The sequence below is a fragment of the Ahaetulla prasina genome, chromosome 17 (assembly GCF_028640845.1).
Source record: "Ahaetulla prasina isolate Xishuangbanna chromosome 17, ASM2864084v1, whole genome shotgun sequence".
NCBI lineage: Eukaryota > Metazoa > Chordata > Lepidosauria > Squamata > Colubridae > Ahaetulla > Ahaetulla prasina.
Window position 1 is genome coordinate 8,949,356 of NC_080555.1, and position 18,766 is coordinate 8,968,121.

At 39.2% G+C, this 18,766-nt stretch overlaps 1 protein-coding gene across 1 annotated transcript in view; it reads left to right on the forward strand.

Annotated features, from left to right (window-relative positions):
• The window catches only part of NRXN2 (neurexin 2), a 531,073-nt gene that overhangs the window by 130,871 nt on the left and 381,436 nt on the right, over positions 1-18,766 (forward strand). The window contains exon 4 of the mRNA XM_058160639.1: positions 6,302-6,370. Coding sequence (XP_058016622.1) covers positions 6,302-6,370 — 69 coding nt within the window. The remainder of the gene's footprint in view (positions 1-6,301; positions 6,371-18,766) is intronic.

Below are 18,766 nucleotides of genomic sequence, written 5' to 3' on the forward strand. Positions count from 1 at the left end.
CAATGGCACTGAAAAATGTGGAATTACGACCGTTTTTTTTCACACTTAAAAACTTAGGGGCATCCCCCGTGGTCATGTGATCAAAACTCAGTCTCTTGACCACTGACTCCTATTTATGACCGCTGCAGCGCCCCAAGGTCATGGGATCCCCTTTTACGACTTTCTGACAAGCGAAATCGACAGGGGGAGATGGATTCACTTAACCACCGGGTTCCTGATTCACTTAACGACGGTAGCCAAGAAGGTCGTAAAACGGGGCAAAAAGTCCCTTTAACAAAAGTCTCACTTAACAGCAGAAACGTCGGGCTCCACGGTGGTCGTAAGTCGAGGACTATTCGTATTTATGTTGGTTACGCCATCCCCGGGTTCATGTGAATGCTTCTTCCGACCTTCCCAGCCATTTTCCAACAAGCCAAGTCACCGGGGGAGGAGGCAGGAAGACAGACTGGCTTAATAAAAATATAAGAACTGGCTTATAAAAATATGAAAAATAAATAAATAAGTAAAAATAAATAATAGATCGCGGCGTGATTTACTTAACAACGGCAGTGATGAGCTTTGTTGTTGTTAGTTGCGACGCCGTGTCCGACCCATCGCGACCCCATGGACGACGTTCCTCCAGGTCTTCCTGTCCTCTACCATCCTCTGGAGTCCATTTAAGCTCACGGTGATTCGCTTAATAACCTTAATAACAAAAAATGTCATTCAATTAGGCCCAATTCACTTAACAAACTGCCTTGCTTAGCAAGGGAAAGCCTGGTTTTCAATTCAATTCAATTCAAGGGCCTGTTTAGCAATGTATATCTGTCATTTTTCTTTGGCTCCCCCTCCTGGAGCAGGTTGCTTACTACACCTGCTCACCTTCATACTTTGCAGAGGGAGCATCCTTCCTTAAGTTGGTACCTGGCAGGGTACCAAATTTTTAAGAAAATGTTGGATAGCCATTTGTCTGAAATGGTGTAGGGTTTCCTGCCTCGGCAGGGGGTTGGACTAGAAGACCTCCAAGGTCCCTTCCAACTCTGATGTTATGTTATGTTATGTTATGTTATGTTATGTTATGTTATGTTATGTTATGTTATGTTATGTTATGTTATGTTATGTTATGTTACGGCAGTGGTGAAACGGGATGGATGCTTCCAGAAGCGCTCTGTCGGCCAAAAATGGGCCACGTGGGGCCTCCGCACCTCCTGTTTTGGCCAGCAGAATGCCACTGGAGGCCGGGAGGCCAAAATGGGCCGATGGGGGGCGGCAGCTCAGGGGGCCTGAAAATGAGCCACGCCTTTGATATTTCCAGGTCACGGGACGGATCCAGCCTGCGGGCCTTGAGTTTACACCTGCAGCCTTTTAACGTCTGCTTAAACGCTTGGGCAGTCTGACCCATTGCAAAACCAGCTTTTACAGTTAAAAGGGTAATTTCACCTTAAGTATAGAATGTCAGGTTGGAGCAAAACCTTGGAGATCATCGAGTCTAACCCCTGCCCGCCCAGGGCAGGGATCTTATACAGGTAGTCCTCGACCAGACGGCCACCGTGGGAGCCCAACATTTCTGTTGCTAAGTGATACTTTTGTTAAGGGATTTTTGCCCCGTTTTATGACCTTCTTAGCTACCATCGTTAAGTGAATCACTGCAGTTGATAAGTTAGGAACCCGGTGGTTAAGTGAACCCAGCTTTCCCCATTGATTTCGCTTTTCAGAAGGTCGCAAAAGGGGATCCCGTAACCCTGGGGCGCTGCAGTGGTCATAAATAGGAGTCAGTGGTCAAAAGAATGACCACGGGGGATGCCCCGAAGGTTTTAAGTGTGAAAAAAAAAACGGTCATAACGCCACATTTTTCAGTGCCATTGTAACTTTGAATGGTCACTAAACGAACTTGTTCTATGTCGGGGACTCCCTGTAGAGGCTGCTTCTCCAGCACCTAAAATTTGAGAAATGTGTTAAAACAAATGTGTTGCCCCGTTTTACAACTTGCCTTGCCACGTTATGTTCAGCGAATCGCTGCAGTTGTTAAATGAGTCACAGGGTTGTTAAGCAAATCGGGCATCCCCGCCAACTTCGCTTGTCAGAAGTTTGTAAAAGGTGACCGCCTGATCCCAGGATACGGCTACCGTCGTAAATGCGAGTCGGTGGTCAAGCCCCCGAATGTAAATCGCGTGACCCTGGGATGTTGCAACGGTCGTTAAGTGTGGACACGGGTCCTAAGTCCCTTTCTTTCCAGGGCTGTTGTAACTTTGAACGGTCCCTAAATGAACTATTGTAGATGGTGGATTATTGTACAGCCAAGATTAGTATTGGCTGTACAATGCTATACTTTGGTTTTGCTTATTAGAGGATTTGTATTCGCATATTGGCGTTTCTCCCTATGTCGAGGGAGGGGACCCCCTAAAATGGCACCACCTTCTTCTTCTTCTTCTTCTTCTTCTTCTTCTTCTTCTTCTTCTTCTTCTTCTTCTTATTATTATTATTATTATTATTATTATTATTATTATTATTATTATTATTTTATTGGATTTTTATACCGCCCTTCTCCCGAAGGACTCAGGGCGGTTCACAGCCAGGATAAAACAGCAATAATGTACAAATAAAACAATAGATTAAAAAACTTATTAGACATAAGGCCAGATTAAAATATTTAAAATCATAAAAACCCCATAAAATTTATATCAAATATTAAAAGCTATTTAAAATTCCTATGCCAGTCCTGCGCGAAAAACAAATAAGTCTTTAGCTCGTGGCGAAAGGTCCGAAGGTCCGGCAATTGACGAAGTCCAGGGGGAAGTTCATTCCAGAGGGTGGGAGCCCCCACAGAGAAGGCTCTTCCCCTGGGGGCCGCCAACCGACATTGCTTGGCGGACGGCACCCTGAGAAGTCCCTCTCTGTGGGAGCGCACGGGTCGGTGGGAGGCATTTGGTAGCAGTAGGCAGTCCTGTAAGTACCCTGGCCCTAAGCCATGGAGCGCTTGAAAGGTAATAATCAAAACCTTGAAGTGCACCCGGAAGACCACAGGTAGCCAGTGCAGCCTGCGCAGGAGTGGTGTTACATGGGAGCCACGTGCGGCTCCCTCTATCACCCGCGCAGCTGCGTTCTGAACCAACTGGAGCTTCCGGGTGCTCTTCAAGGGGAGCCCCATGTAGCCCCATGTAGAGAGCATTGCAGTAGTCCAAGATAGAAGTAACAGGAGCATGAGTGACCGTGCATAGGGCATCCCGGTCAAGGAAGGGGCGCAACTGGCGAATCTTCAGGAGGAGAGCTACCCAAGGGGAACCCCATGATTTGCCAAAGGATAAAATCCTTTATTTTATTTTTTTTGCAAAGAAATCCATACACAGGGAGCATTCTTAAAGCTGCGGAGGTACCAGGGGAAAGAACAAGGCTATCGACGACGTGGCGGGAAATTGACTTGATCAAAAGGGTGGCTGGATCACGACCGCTTTGTTCCTGGCTTTAGTAAAACAATACTGTGATCAAACAGGATTCTCCCTCTTCCCCCTCCCCTCCCCAGATGAAAAAAGTAGGTTTTTATCACAGTTTATCTTCACAGCAACCTGTGCTGTTTAAGGGATGGAGTGTTTCTTTCTCTTCCCCGTCATTTGCATAACTGCTAAAATGCACATTTCCCCAGATATTTTAAAAAATGCAAATCGGCCCGCTTTTTCTTCTTTCACGTATGGGTTTCTTTGATAGATGTTTCGGCGCAAGTTCTTTCAGTATAAACATTACTTTAAAAAAATAATAAAAATAAAAGACACACACACACTAACAGCTGCTGTTTACATGCAGCCATCAGCAACCTACCTTTCTTTCGACCGTGCTGTTTGGCTGAATTTTAGTTTCATTCTGATGCCAGCACACCAGGCTGGTGTGAAAACTGATAGGGTCTGTGCAAACTTCTCTCTCTCTCTTTTTTTTTATTTCATTTTGTCACAACAGTATACACAAACATCGACATAAAAAAAAAACACATCGTAAAAGAAAAAAAATGTAAGTAAAAGAATAGAATAGAATAGAATAGAATTTTTTATTGGCCAAGTGTGATTGGACACACAAGGAATTTGTCTTGGTGCATATGCTCTCAGTGTACATAAAAGAAAAGATACGTTCATCAAGGTACAACATTTACAACACAATTGATGGTCAATATATCAATATAAATCATAAGGATTGCCAGCAACAAGTTATAGTCATGCAGTCATAAGTGGAAAGAGATTGGTGATGGGAACTATGAGAAGATTAATAGTAGTGCAGACTTAGTAAATAGTTTGATGGTGTTGAGGGAATTATTTGTTTAGCAGAGTGATGGCCTTCGGGAAGAAACTGTTCTTGTGTCTAGTTGTTCTGGTGTGCAGTGCTCTATAGCGTCGTTTTGAGGGTAGGAGTTGAAACAGTTTATGTCCAGGATGCGAGGGATGCGAGTAAGTATGCAACAGCTATGTTAATTTGATATAATGAAGGGAACAATAGGACAGGAACTAGGCACTTTTGTGCTCTTATGCCCTTATATCTCTCCCTCCCCGCCCCGCCCCCGGACATAATTGTTTTAGGCTCCCCCCCTTTCACACCTCACCCTTGTTTTATATCCTGCTGGCGTAGGGTTTTCAAAGTGAATAAAGCAAAAAACGCCTAAGAAACTGGTGAGAATACGAGTAGTCTTCGACTTACAATCGCAATCGAGCTCAAAATGTCAAAATAGAGATTGGTTAAGTGAGCTTTGCCGCCATTTTACAATTCATTTTTGCTAAGTGAATCCTGGCGGTTGTTATGTGAATCCGGCTTCCCCGTTGACGGTGCTTGTCAGAAAGTTGCAAAAGAGGATCATGTGACCCCGGGACCAGCGGTGAACTCTGGCCGTATCTATCTGGCTCGCGCAAACCTATAGCGCCGGCAGCGAGAGGCTCCGGCCACCTGCTGGGATGTCATTGCATCCCGTTTTTTACCCTCTGCGTGTGCAAGGCTCTGCGCATGCGCAGAGGTGGCGCGTAGCACGCTCCCATTTCCGAACCGGTAGCAAAGGTAAGTGGATTTCAGCGCTGCCCGGGATATTGCCACCGTCTTAAATAGGAGTCAGTTGCCAAGTGCCTGAATTTTGATCGCATGACCGTGGGGATGCGGCAATGGTCGTAAGTGTGAAAAATAGCCACAAATCACTTTTTCCTGGGCCGTTGAAGCTTTGAACTGTTGTAAGTAGAGGACTACTTGTACTGTGAATGACTGGTAGAGGAGGGCTGTATGCAAGGTATGATAAAAGGAAAGAAATGAGAAATGGCCACAGTGGTGTTATCAGTTCTACACGTTTGTAAAAAACAAACAAACAGAGCTTTGATTGTATCACCATGGTTGCCATATTGATGTTTTAGAAATTATAACCTGGGTTATATCCCTCTGTGGGAAATGTATGTGCCTCCGGTTTTTATCTCTGATAATATCTTTCATTGTGTTTATACACAATATGTGAAATAGAACAGAACAGAACAAAATAGAAGAAATAAAAATAGAACAGAATAATGAAGAAATTCTAATAAAGTGGAGTGGAATGGAATGGAATAGAATAGAAATAAGAAAAAAATAGGGATAGGATAGGATAGAATATAGAATAGAATAATGAAGAAATCATAATATAACAGAATAGAATAATGAAGAAATAAGAATAGAACAGAACAGAACAGAATAGAAAAGAAATGGAATGGGATGGAATGGAATAGAATGCAGAATAGAATAGAATAGAATAGAAAATACGGAATAGAATAGAATAGAACAGAACAGAATAGAATAATGAAGAAATAATAATAGAACAGAACAAAATAGAATAGAGAAGAAATAATAATAGAATATAATAATGAAGAAATAATAATAATAAAGTGGAATAGAATAGAAATAAGAATAGAAATAGGGATAGGATAGGATAGAATATAGAATATAATAATGAAGAAATAATAATAGAGTGGACTAGAATAGAATAGAATAGAATAGAATAGAATAGAATAGAATAGAATAGAATAGAATAGAATAGGAATGGAATGGAATGGAATGGAATGGAATGGAATGGAAAAGAAAAGAAAATATGGAATAAAATAGAATAGAATGGAATGGACTAGAAAATAGAATAGAATGGAATAGAATAGAATAATGAAGAAATAATAATAGAACACAACAGAACAGGACAGAAATAGAATATGGAATAAGCCGTCGTAAGTCAAGGACTACCTGCTGCGGATGAACTGGTTTGTCCGGAGAGCACAGGGCTGTGCGTCTGGATTGGGCCCCGTGTCCAGTCTGTCCCCGCTAATGGTCTGTTCTGCTTCTCCAGTAGGGTCCTTCCTGTACTCGGAAGGGGGGGCAGAGAGAACAGCCAGTGAGACCCCCCAGGCATCAAAAGGTCAGTGTACATCCCTTCCCCTCCCTTCTCCTCTAGTATGACAAAGGTTCCGGTTCTTGTGGCAGGTTCCCTCCCTCCCTGCCAAAGGCAAATCCCAACGTTTTCAAATCCATGGGGCACCAATCAACTGAAAAGCAGATTAGTTCCCGGAATTCCTTACAGCACACCCTGTGCCTTGCATCTCTGTAAATCTCCATAAATTTGGAGTTGGACTCCAAGGTCTCTTCCATCTCTTGTTATTCCGGGTTCAAGGCAACGTAGCCGGGAGAATACAGCAGTAAGTGGCTCTGGAGCAGCGTTTCCCAACCTTGGCCATTTTAAAACCTAGCTGGGGAATTCTGGGCATTGAAGTCCGCAGGGTCTTCCCAACACGGTTGGGAAACATTGCTACAGACAGGGGTGGGCTTCAAAAATTTAAGCAAGGGGTTCTCTCCCTGGTTGCTGGGTGGGTGTGGCCATGGAGGGTGTGGCCTAATGGGCCTCCTGCACCACGATAGGGCGGGGGTCGTTTTCGCCCTCCCCGGGCTCCGGAGGCTTTTCTTGAAAACGGCCTCCCCAGGCTCTGGAGGCCCTCCGGAGGCCAGAAACTCGCCCATTTTCGGCCTTCACGAACTTCTGTTAGGCCTGTTTTTCACCCTCTCTGAGCCTCCGGACATGCCCTGCATCCAAAACGGGCCGTGTGGGGACTCCTGGGAGGGGAGGGGCGGGGCGGGATGGGTGGGACCAGCCAGGAGTGGGATTTGGAGGTTCTCCGAACTGCAGAGAATCTTAACTAGAGGTTCTCCCGAACCCCTGGCTACAGGGGAGGGAGGTTTTGCTGACTGACAGATACTTTTCAGTATTTAAACTGGAGACGAACCAGTAGATAGGAGGTTTTGCCTCTGGCAAAGGGGTGGCACACAGGTTCAGTTTTGCCCATGAAAAAGGGGTAGCCCCACGCAACATTCCAGCAAACTCCTTTTTTTTTTTTATGTCTTTTGATTTTTTTTTGCTCAGCAACAAGCTAATGTCATCTTAGAGAGTTTTCTCACTCCATTCTCCGGCTTTGGGATTTCTAGGTGGTCTCCCGTCCAGTTCAAGGACTGACGAGCAAAGTCCTGGCTTTGCTTAACTTTTAGTGAAGTTGCCAACTCCGTACCTCCTTTTAAAGTGGGATTTCCAGTGAGCCTGGAGCTTTTGGGGCCCCGTGGACTAGAGGCATGATAAGGGGCGGCTGAATTCTCACTCGCTGCTTAAGCAGGCTGACGGAGAAACCAGCTTGTGCTCATCTTGGTTAGTTGTTGCTGCATCAATCCTGTTTGCATTTGGCTTGTTACAATGCAGATTGTATATTGCAGAAAATGGCTTAGTTCAGTCATTCAGGCTAAACGCGTTGTGCGAATGCAAATGTTGTGAGGTTGCAGCGTCAGTAAGTTCTACTTGGGAGTAAGAGGGGGTGTTTGATGCTGAAATGGAGGAAAAACTCAAAGCTCCACTCCAGTGTTTTTCAACCTTGTCAAATTTAATACGGATGGATGGATGGGCTCAACTCCCAGAATTCCCGAGCCAGCATGTCGAAGTTGAAATCCACACATGCTGGTTGGGGAATTCTGGGAGCTGAAGTCCACAGCTATTAAAAACAGACGAGTTGAAATCCACAAGTTGAAGTCCACAAAGTCTTAAAGTGGACAAGGTTAAAAAAAAAAACCAAAAAAACCGCTTTGATGTTTACATGTCTTCTGAAATTCCGGATTTCCCAGGATTGAGATAGCAAAAGGTGCTGGCGATGATACTTTTAAAATATTTAAGGCGTCTTCTTTCCTATTCTCTCTACTCTACGATAAATCCTATGGTTATAATAGAATGAACTCTTTTAATTGGAACCATGAGGATTAGAACCTTGTTTCCTTTTAGGCCCAGCTCATGTTCTGTGTACAGTGGTTCAGTTTCCAAATTAGCTGCGTCTAACTAAGGGTGTTTGTGTGTATCTTCCTTTGTCCCTTGATCCATTTGTGTTACCCAGATTGCTCTCCTGTGTATTACACCTTTTACCGACTGCATGTTTTAAATCCTGGTTAATGAGGTTTCGGAAGGGGGTTTAATATGTGTATGAATCATCCCAAAAACTGTTTCCACCCAGCACCGTTGACAAGGTAAAACATAAAAGCTAATCTTGCTGGAAGCCGTCTCTGGTTAGGTGTTTTGTAGTTTTGGGGAAACTCGGCTACAGATGAACAGAGTTGGAAGGGACCTTGTAGGTCATCTAGTCCAACCCCCCGCCCAAGCAGGAGACCTTACACCATCTCTGACAGATGGCAGTCCAATCTCTTCTTGAAAACTTCCAGGGATGAAGCTCCCACAACTTCCGAAGGCAACTTCTGTTCCATCGGTTGATGGTTCTCACTGTCAGAAAATTCCTCCTTATTTCCATGTTGAATCTCTCCTTGGTCAGTTTCCATCCATTGTTCCTTGTCTGGCCTTCAGGTGCTTTGGAAAATAGCCTGACCCCCTTCCTCCTCTCTGTGGCAGCCCCTCAAATATTGGAAGATGCTCCCCTGGTCCTTCTCTTCACTAAACTAGCCAACCTCAGTTCCTTCAACTGTTCATTGTATGTTTTAGCCTCCGGTCCCCTAATCATCCTGGTTGCTCTTCTCTGCAATCTTTCCAGAGTCTCAACATCTTTTTTATAGTGTGGTGACCAAAACTGGATGCTGTATTCTAGGTGTAATAGTAGTCTAGACCTAGATGTTTAGTCCGTTTTTGGTTCTACGCATGCAGTTCTCCTGCATAGTGCAATCAAGTGCCATCAGTTCAGCGATCAAGGCAGTCCTTGACTTATAACCGTTCGTTTAGCAGCCCTTCGAAGTTACAACGGCACTGAAGAAAGTGACTTGCACCAAGTCCTCGCACTTATAAACGGTGCAGCATTCCCACGGTCGTGCGATTGAAGCATGGGAGCTTGGCACCTAGAATGTGTGTGTTGCAGCCTCTGGAGTCACGTGATTGCCATTTGCGACCTTCTGACAAGCAAAGCCAATGGGGAAGCCAGATTCACTTAACAACCGTGCTACCAACGGAAGAATTGCAGCGATTCATTTAACAGCTGTGGCAAGAAAGGTCGTAAGATGGGGCAAAACTGACTGAAGAACTGTCTCATTTAGCAACATACGTTTTGGGCTGCATTGCGGTCGTAAATCGGAGACAGCCTGTATTGATGTGTATCTTGGCCCAAGATGCATAAACAGAGGGAGAGAATCAAGGTCACATGAAGTGTTAATACCACTTTATTATGCCTTGGTAAGGCCACGCTTGGAATATTGCATCCAGTTTTGGTCTCCACGATGTAAAAAAGATGTTGAGACTCTGGAAAGAGTGCAGAGAAGAGCAACCAAGATGATTAGGGGACTGGAGGTTAAAACATATGAAGAACGGTTGCTGGAATTGGGTATGTCTAGTTTAATGAAAACAAGGATTAGAGGAGACATGATAGCAGTCTTCCAATATCTCAGGGGCTGCCCCAAAGAAGAGGGAGTCAAGCTATTCTCCAAAGCACCTGAAGGCCGGACAAGAAGCAATGGGTGGAAACTCATCAAGGAGAGAAGCAACTTAGAACCAAGAAGAAATTTCCTGACAGTTTAGAACAATTAGGACAGTTTAGAACAATTAGGACAGTTTAGAACAATTAATCAGTGGAACAACTTGCCTCCAGAAGTTGTGAATGATCCAACACTGGAAGATTAGATAACCATTTGCCTGAAGTGGTGTAAGGTTTCCTGCCTAAGCAGAGGGTTGGACTAGAAGACCTCCAAGGTCCCTTCCAACGCTGTTATCTTGTTCTCCCAGATGGGTCTGTTGATTTGGAATTACTTTCTGGTATTCTGGTACTCTGGTATTCTATTCTATTCTATTCTATTCTATTTATTCTATTCTATTCTATTCTATTCTATTCTGCTCTGCTCTGCTCTGCTCTGCTCTGCTCTGCTCTGCTCTGCTCTACTCTACTCTACTCTACTCTAATTATTTCCATACTCTATTCCATTCTGTTCCATTGCATTGCATTGCATTCCATCTGTTCTGTTCTGTTCCGTTCCGTTCCGTTCCGTTCCGTTCCGTTCCATTCCATTCCATTCTAAAGATTGAACCACGCTCGGTCCGTAGCCTGGCGTATGTCCACCGAACAGGGGCTCAGGAGAGGCTCTTGCCATCTGAAGTAATACCCTGCGTGTGACACTCACACTGTGCGCGGGTCCCCTCTCCCTGCCAGCTGTGCAGAGCGTGAAATATCGCAGCCTTAATATTTAATTACAAAGCAAGCAATTAATACTCTCCATCCGGGGAGGGTGGCAGAGAGACGCCCAGGGAATGTTAGCATTAATGAGGCATTCAGTACAAATAAGATGCCATTAATATACCAAAGGCTGTGATTGATCTGGATTGCAAGCAGTGCATGCAATGGTGTGTGTGTGTGTGTGTGTGTGTGTGTGTGTGTGTGTGTGTGTGTGTGTGTGTGAGTAGGTCAGTGGACAAGGACATAAAATACAAAAACCAGCCTATCCTTTTGAAATGACTCCTTCGTTGTGTCTATTTCTGCACCAGTGCGAGGGTACGAAAGATGAATTTCTTGGGATTAATTTTATCCGTTTCCACACCCCAAAAAAATCTTTAAGGAAAGAATGGATCGCAACACCGCCAACCTATTTAAATTTAACTTAAATCCAATTGAAGTTTGTGTAATTCAAAAAACAACAACAACAAGCCGACCGTCTCCCTGAAGCCCAGATCATGTTTCATTTGATCGTTTCGTGGATTTTTGATTCGATTTTACCTGGCCGCCATCTTGGCCGAACGATTCTGAGCCGGTGAGCAACAATTACCAAAAAAAAAAAGATGTCAATATCGCAATAAAATATAAAAGAATAAATACTCAGCGGGAATAAAGAAAAAAAGACAGTTTAGAACAATTAGGACAGTTTAGAACAATTAGGACAGTTTAGAACAATTAGGACAGTTTAGAACAATTAGGACAGTTTAGAACAATTAGGACAGTTTAGAACAATTAGGACAGTTTAGAACAATTAGGACAGTTTAGAACAATTAGGACAGTTTAGAACAATTAGGACAGTTTAGAACAATTAGGACAGTTTAGAACAATTAGGACAGTTTAGAACAATTAGGACAGTTTAGAACAATTAGGACAGTTTAGAACAATTAGGACAGTTTAGAACAATTAGGACAGTTTAGAACAATTAGGACAGTTTAGAACAATTAGGACAGTTTAGAACAATTAGGACAGTTTAGAACAATTAGGACAGTTTAGAACAATTAGGACAGTTTAGAACAATTAGGACAGTTTAGAACAATTAGGACAGTTTAGAACAATTAGGACAGTTTAGAACAATTAGGACAGTTTAGAACAATTAGGACAGTTTAGAACAATTAGGACAGTTTAGAACAATTAGGACAGTTTAGAACAATTAGGACAGTTTAGAACAATTAGGACAGTTTAGAACAATTAGGACAGTTTAGAACAATTAGGACAGTTTAGAACAATTAGGACAGTTTAGAACAATTAGGACAGTTTAGAACAATTAGGACAGTTTAGAACAATTAGGACAGTTTAGAACAATTAGGACAGTTTAGAACAATTAGGACAGTTTAGAACAATTAGGACAGTTTAGAACAATTAGGACAGTTTAGAACAATTAGGACAGTTTAGAACAATTAGGACAGTTTAGAACAATTAGGACAGTTTAGAACAATTAGGACAGTTTAGAACAATTAGGACAGTTTAGAACAATTAGGACAGTTTAGAACAATTAGGACAGTTTAGAACAATTAGGACAGTTTAGAACAATTAGGACAGTTTAGAACAATTAGGACAGTTTAGAACAATTAGGACAGTTTAGAACAATTAGGACAGTTTAGAACAATTAGGACAGTTTAGAACAATTAGGACAGTTTAGAACAATTAGGACAGTTTAGAACAATTAGGACAGTTTAGAACAATTAGGACAGTTTAGAACAATTAGGACAGTTTAGAACAATTAGGACAGTTTAGAACAATTAGGACAGTTTAGAACAATTAGGACAGTTTAGAACAATTAGGACAGTTTAGAACAATTAGGACAGTTTAGAACAATTAGGACAGTTTAGAACAATTAGGACAGTTTAGAACAATTAGGACAGTTTAGAACAATTAGGACAGTTTAGAACAATTAGGACAGTTTAGAACAATTAGGACAGTTTAGAACAATTAGGACAGTTTAGAACAATTAGGACAGTTTAGAACAATTAGGACAGTTTAGAACAATTAGGACAGTTTAGAACAATTAGGACAGTTTAGAACAATTAGGACAGTTTAGAACAATTAGGACAGTTTAGAACAATTAGGACAGTTTAGAACAATTAGGACAGTTTAGAACAATTAGGACAGTTTAGAACAATTAGGACAGTTTAGAACAATTAGGACAGTTTAGAACAATTAGGACAGTTTAGAACAATTAGGACAGTTTAGAACAATTAGGACAGTTTAGAACAATTAGGACAGTTTAGAACAATTAGGACAGTTTAGAACAATTAGGACAGTTTAGAACAATTAGGACAGTTTAGAACAATTAGGACAGTTTAGAACAATTAGGACAGTTTAGAACAATTAGGACAGTTTAGAACAATTAGGACAGTTTAGAACAATTAGGACAGTTTAGAACAATTAGGACAGTTTAGAACAATTAGGACAGTTTAGAACAATTAGGACAGTTTAGAACAATTAGGACAGTTTAGAACAATTAGGACAGTTTAGAACAATTAGGACAGTTTAGAACAATTAGGACAGTTTAGAACAATTAGGACAGTTTAGAACAATTAGGACAGTTTAGAACAATTAGGACAGTTTAGAACAATTAGGACAGTTTAGAACAATTAGGACAGTTTAGAACAATTAGGACAGTTTAGAACAATTAGGACAGTTTAGAACAATTAGGACAGTTTAGAACAATTAGGACAGTTTAGAACAATTAGGACAGTTTAGAACAATTAGGACAGTTTAGAACAATTAGGACAGTTTAGAACAATTAGGACAGTTTAGAACAATTAGGACAGTTTAGAACAATTAGGACAGTTTAGAACAATTAGGACAGTTTAGAACAATTAGGACAGTTTAGAACAATTAGGACAGTTTAGAACAATTAGGACAGTTTAGAACAATTAGGACAGTTTAGAACAATTAGGACAGTTTAGAACAATTAGGACAGTTTAGAACAATTAGGACAGTTTAGAACAATTAGGACAGTTTAGAACAATTAGGACAGTTTAGAACAATTAGGACAGTTTAGAACAATTAGGACAGTTTAGAACAATTAGGACAGTTTAGAACAATTAGGACAGTTTAGAACAATTAGGACAGTTTAGAACAATTAGGACAGTTTAGAACAATTAGGACAGTTTAGAACAATTAGGACAGTTTAGAACAATTAGGACAGTTTAGAACAATTAGGACAGTTTAGAACAATTAGGACAGTTTAGAACAATTAGGACAGTTTAGAACAATTAGGACAGTTTAGAACAATTAGGACAGTTTAGAACAATTAGGACAGTTTAGAACAATTAGGACAGTTTAGAACAATTAGGACAGTTTAGAACAATTAGGACAGTTTAGAACAATTAGGACAGTTTAGAACAATTAGGACAGTTTAGAACAATTAGGACAGTTTAGAACAATTAGGACAGTTTAGAACAATTAGGACAGTTTAGAACAATTAGGACAGTTTAGAACAATTAGGACAGTTTAGAACAATTAGGACAGTTTAGAACAATTAGGACAGTTTAGAACAATTAGGACAGTTTAGAACAATTAGGACAGTTTAGAACAATTAGGACAGTTTAGAACAATTAGGACAGTTTAGAACAATTAGGACAGTTTAGAACAATTAGGACAGTTTAGAACAATTAGGACAGTTTAGAACAATTAGGACAGTTTAGAACAATTAGGACAGTTTAGAACAATTAGGACAGTTTAGAACAATTAGGACAGTTTAGAACAATTAGGACAGTTTAGAACAATTAGGACAGTTTAGAACAATTAGGACAGTTTAGAACAATTAGGACAGTTTAGAACAATTAGGACAGTTTAGAACAATTAGGACAGTTTAGAACAATTAGGACAGTTTAGAACAATTAGGACAGTTTAGAACAATTAGGACAGTTTAGAACAATTAGGACAGTTTAGAACAATTAGGACAGTTTAGAACAATTAGGACAGTTTAGAACAATTAGGACAGTTTAGAACAATTAGGACAGTTTAGAACAATTAGGACAGTTTAGAACAATTAGGACAGTTTAGAACAATTAGGACAGTTTAGAACAATTAGGACAGTTTAGAACAATTAGGACAGTTTAGAACAATTAGGACAGTTTAGAACAATTAGGACAGTTTAGAACAATTAGGACAGTTTAGAACAATTAGGACAGTTTAGAACAATTAGGACAGTTTAGAACAATTAGGACAGTTTAGAACAATTAGGACAGTTTAGAACAATTAGGACAGTTTAGAACAATTAGGACAGTTTAGAACAATTAGGACAGTTTAGAACAATTAGGACAGTTTAGAACAATTAGGACAGTTTAGAACAATTAGGACAGTTTAGAACAATTAGGACAGTTTAGAACAATTAGGACAGTTTAGAACAATTAGGACAGTTTAGAACAATTAGGACAGTTTAGAACAATTAGGACAGTTTAGAACAATTAGGACAGTTTAGAACAATTAGGACAGTTTAGAACAATTAGGACAGTTTAGAACAATTAGGACAGTTTAGAACAATTAGGACAGTTTAGAACAATTAGGACAGTTTAGAACAATTAGGACAGTTTAGAACAATTAGGACAGTTTAGAACAATTAGGACAGTTTAGAACAATTAGGACAGTTTAGAACAATTAGGACAGTTTAGAACAATTAGGACAGTTTAGAACAATTAGGACAGTTTAGAACAATTAGGACAGTTTAGAACAATTAGGACAGTTTAGAACAATTAGGACAGTTTAGAACAATTAGGACAGTTTAGAACAATTAGGACAGTTTAGAACAATTAGGACAGTTTAGAACAATTAGGACAGTTTAGAACAATTAGGACAGTTTAGAACAATTAGGACAGTTTAGAACAATTAGGACAGTTTAGAACAATTAGGACAGTTTAGAACAATTAGGACAGTTTAGAACAATTAGGACAGTTTAGAACAATTAGGACAGTTTAGAACAATTAGGACAGTTTAGAACAATTAGGACAGTTTAGAACAATTAGGACAGTTTAGAACAATTAGGACAGTTTAGAACAATTAGGACAGTTTAGAACAATTAGGACAGTTTAGAACAATTAGGACAGTTTAGAACAATTAGGACAGTTTAGAACAATTAGGACAGTTTAGAACAATTAGGACAGTTTAGAACAATTAGGACAGTTTAGAACAATTAGGACAGTTTAGAACAATTAGGACAGTTTAGAACAATTAGGACAGTTTAGAACAATTAGGACAGTTTAGAACAATTAGGACAGTTTAGAACAATTAGGACAGTTTAGAACAATTAGGACAGTTTAGAACAATTAGGACAGTTTAGAACAATTAGGACAGTTTAGAACAATTAGGACAGTTTAGAACAATTAGGACAGTTTAGAACAATTAGGACAGTTTAGAACAATTAGGACAGTTTAGAACAATTAGGACAGTTTAGAACAATTAGGACAGTTTAGAACAATTAGGACAGTTTAGAACAATTAGGACAGTTTAGAACAATTAGGACAGTTTAGAACAATTAGGACAGTTTAGAACAATTAGGACAGTTTAGAACAATTAGGACAGTTTAGAACAATTAGGACAGTTTAGAACAATTAGGACAGTTTAGAACAATTAGGACAGTTTAGAACAATTAGGACAGTTTAGAACAATTAGGACAGTTTAGAACAATTAGGACAGTTTAGAACAATTAGGACAGTTTAGAACAATTAGGACAGTTTAGAACAATTAGGACAGTTTAGAACAATTAGGACAGTTTAGAACAATTAGGACAGTTTAGAACAATTAGGACAGTTTAGAACAATTAGGACAGTTTAGAACAATTAGGACAGTTTAGAACAATTAGGACAGTTTAGAACAATTAGGACAGTTTAGAACAATTAGGACAGTTTAGAACAATTAGGACAGTTTAGAACAATTAGGACAGTTTAGAACAATTAGGACAGTTTAGAACAATTAGGACAGTTTAGAACAATTAGGACAGTTTAGAACAATTAGGACAGTTTAGAACAATTAGGACAGTTTAGAACAATTAGGACAGTTTAGAACAATTAGGACAGTTTAGAACAATTAGGACAGTTTAGAACAATTAGGACAGTTTAGAACAATTAGGACAGTTTAGAACAATTAGGACAGTTTAGAACAATTAGGACAGTTTAGAACAATTAGGACAGTTTAGAACAATTAGGACAGTTTAGAACAATTAGGACAGTTTAGAACAATTAGGACAGTTTAGAACAATTAGGACAGTTTAGAACAATTAGGACAGTTTAGAACAATTAGGACAGTTTAGAACAATTAGGACAGTTTAGAACAATTAGGACAGTTTAGAACAATTAGGACAGTTTAGAACAATTAGGACAGTTTAGAACAATTAGGACAGTTTAGAACAATTAGGACAGTTTAGAACAATTAGGACAGTTTAGAACAATTAGGACAGTTTAGAACAATTAGGACAGTTTAGAACAATTAGGACAGTTTAGAACAATTAGGACAGTTTAGAACAATTAGGACAGTTTAGAACAATTAGGACAGTTTAGAACAATTAGGACAGTTTAGAACAATTAGGACAGTTTAGAACAATTAGGACAGTTTAGAACAATTAGGACAGTTTAGAACAATTAGGACAGTTTAGAACAATTAGGACAGTTTAGAACAATTAGGACAGTTTAGAACAATTAGGACAGTTTAGAACAATTAGGACAGTTTAGAACAATTAGGACAGTTTAGAACAATTAGGACAGTTTAGAACAATTAGGACAGTTTAGAACAATTAGGACAGTTTAGAACAATTAGGACAGTTTAGAACAATTAGGACAGTTTAGAACAATTAGGACAGTTTAGAACAATTAGGACAGTTTAGAACAATTAGGACAGTTTAGAACAATTAGGACAGTTTAGAACAATTAGGACAGTTTAGAACAATTAGGACAGTTTAGAACAATTAGGACAGTTTAGAACAATTAGGACAGTTTAGAACAATTAGGACAGTTTAGAACAATTAGGACAGTTTAGAACAATTAGGACAGTTTAGAACAATTAGGACAGTTTAGAACAATTAGGACAGTTTAGAACAATTAGGACAGTTTAGAACAATTAGGACAGTTTAGAACAATTAGGACAGTTTAGAACAATTAGGACAGTTTAGAACAATTAGGACAGTTTAGAACAATTAGGACAGTTTAGAACAATTAGGACAGTTTAGAACAATTAGGACAGTTTAGAACAATTAGGACAGTTTAGAACAATTAGGACAGTTTAGAACAATTAGGACAGTTTAGAACAATTAGGACAGTTTAGAACAATTAGGACAGTTTAGAACAATTAGGACAGTTTAGAACAATTAGGACAGTTTAGAACAATTAGGACAGTTTAGAACAATTAGGACAGTTTAGAACAATTAGGACAGTTTAGAACAATTAGGACAGTTTAGAACAATTAGGACAGTTTAGAACAATTAGGACAGTTTAGAACAATTAGGACAGTTTAGAACAATTAGGACAGTTTAGAACAATTAGGACAGTTTAGAACAATTAGGACAGTTTAGAACAATTAGGACAGTTTAGAACAATTAGGACAGTTTAGAACAATTAGGACAGTTTAGAACAATTAGGACAGTTTAGAACAATTAGGACAGTTTAGAACAATTAGGACAGTTTAGAACAATTAGGACAGTTTAGAACAATTAGGACAGTTTAGAACAATTAGGACAGTTTAGAACAATTAGGACAGTTTAGAACAATTAGGACAGTTTAGAACAATTAGGACAGTTTAGAACAATTAGGACAGTTTAGAACAATTAGGACAGTTTAGAACAATTAGGACAGTTTAGAACAATTAGGACAGTTTAGAACAATTAGGACAGTTTAGAACAATTAGGACAGTTTAGAACAATTAGGACAGTTTAGAACAATTAGGACAGTTTAGAACAATTAGGACAGTTTAGAACAATTAGGACAGTTTAGAACAATTAGGACAGTTTAGAACAATTAGGACAGTTTAGAACAATTAGGACAGTTTAGAACAATTAGGACAGTTTAGAACAATTAGGACAGTTTAGAACAATTAGGACAGTTTAGAACAATTAGGACAGTTTAGAACAATTAGGACAGTTTAGAACAATTAGGACA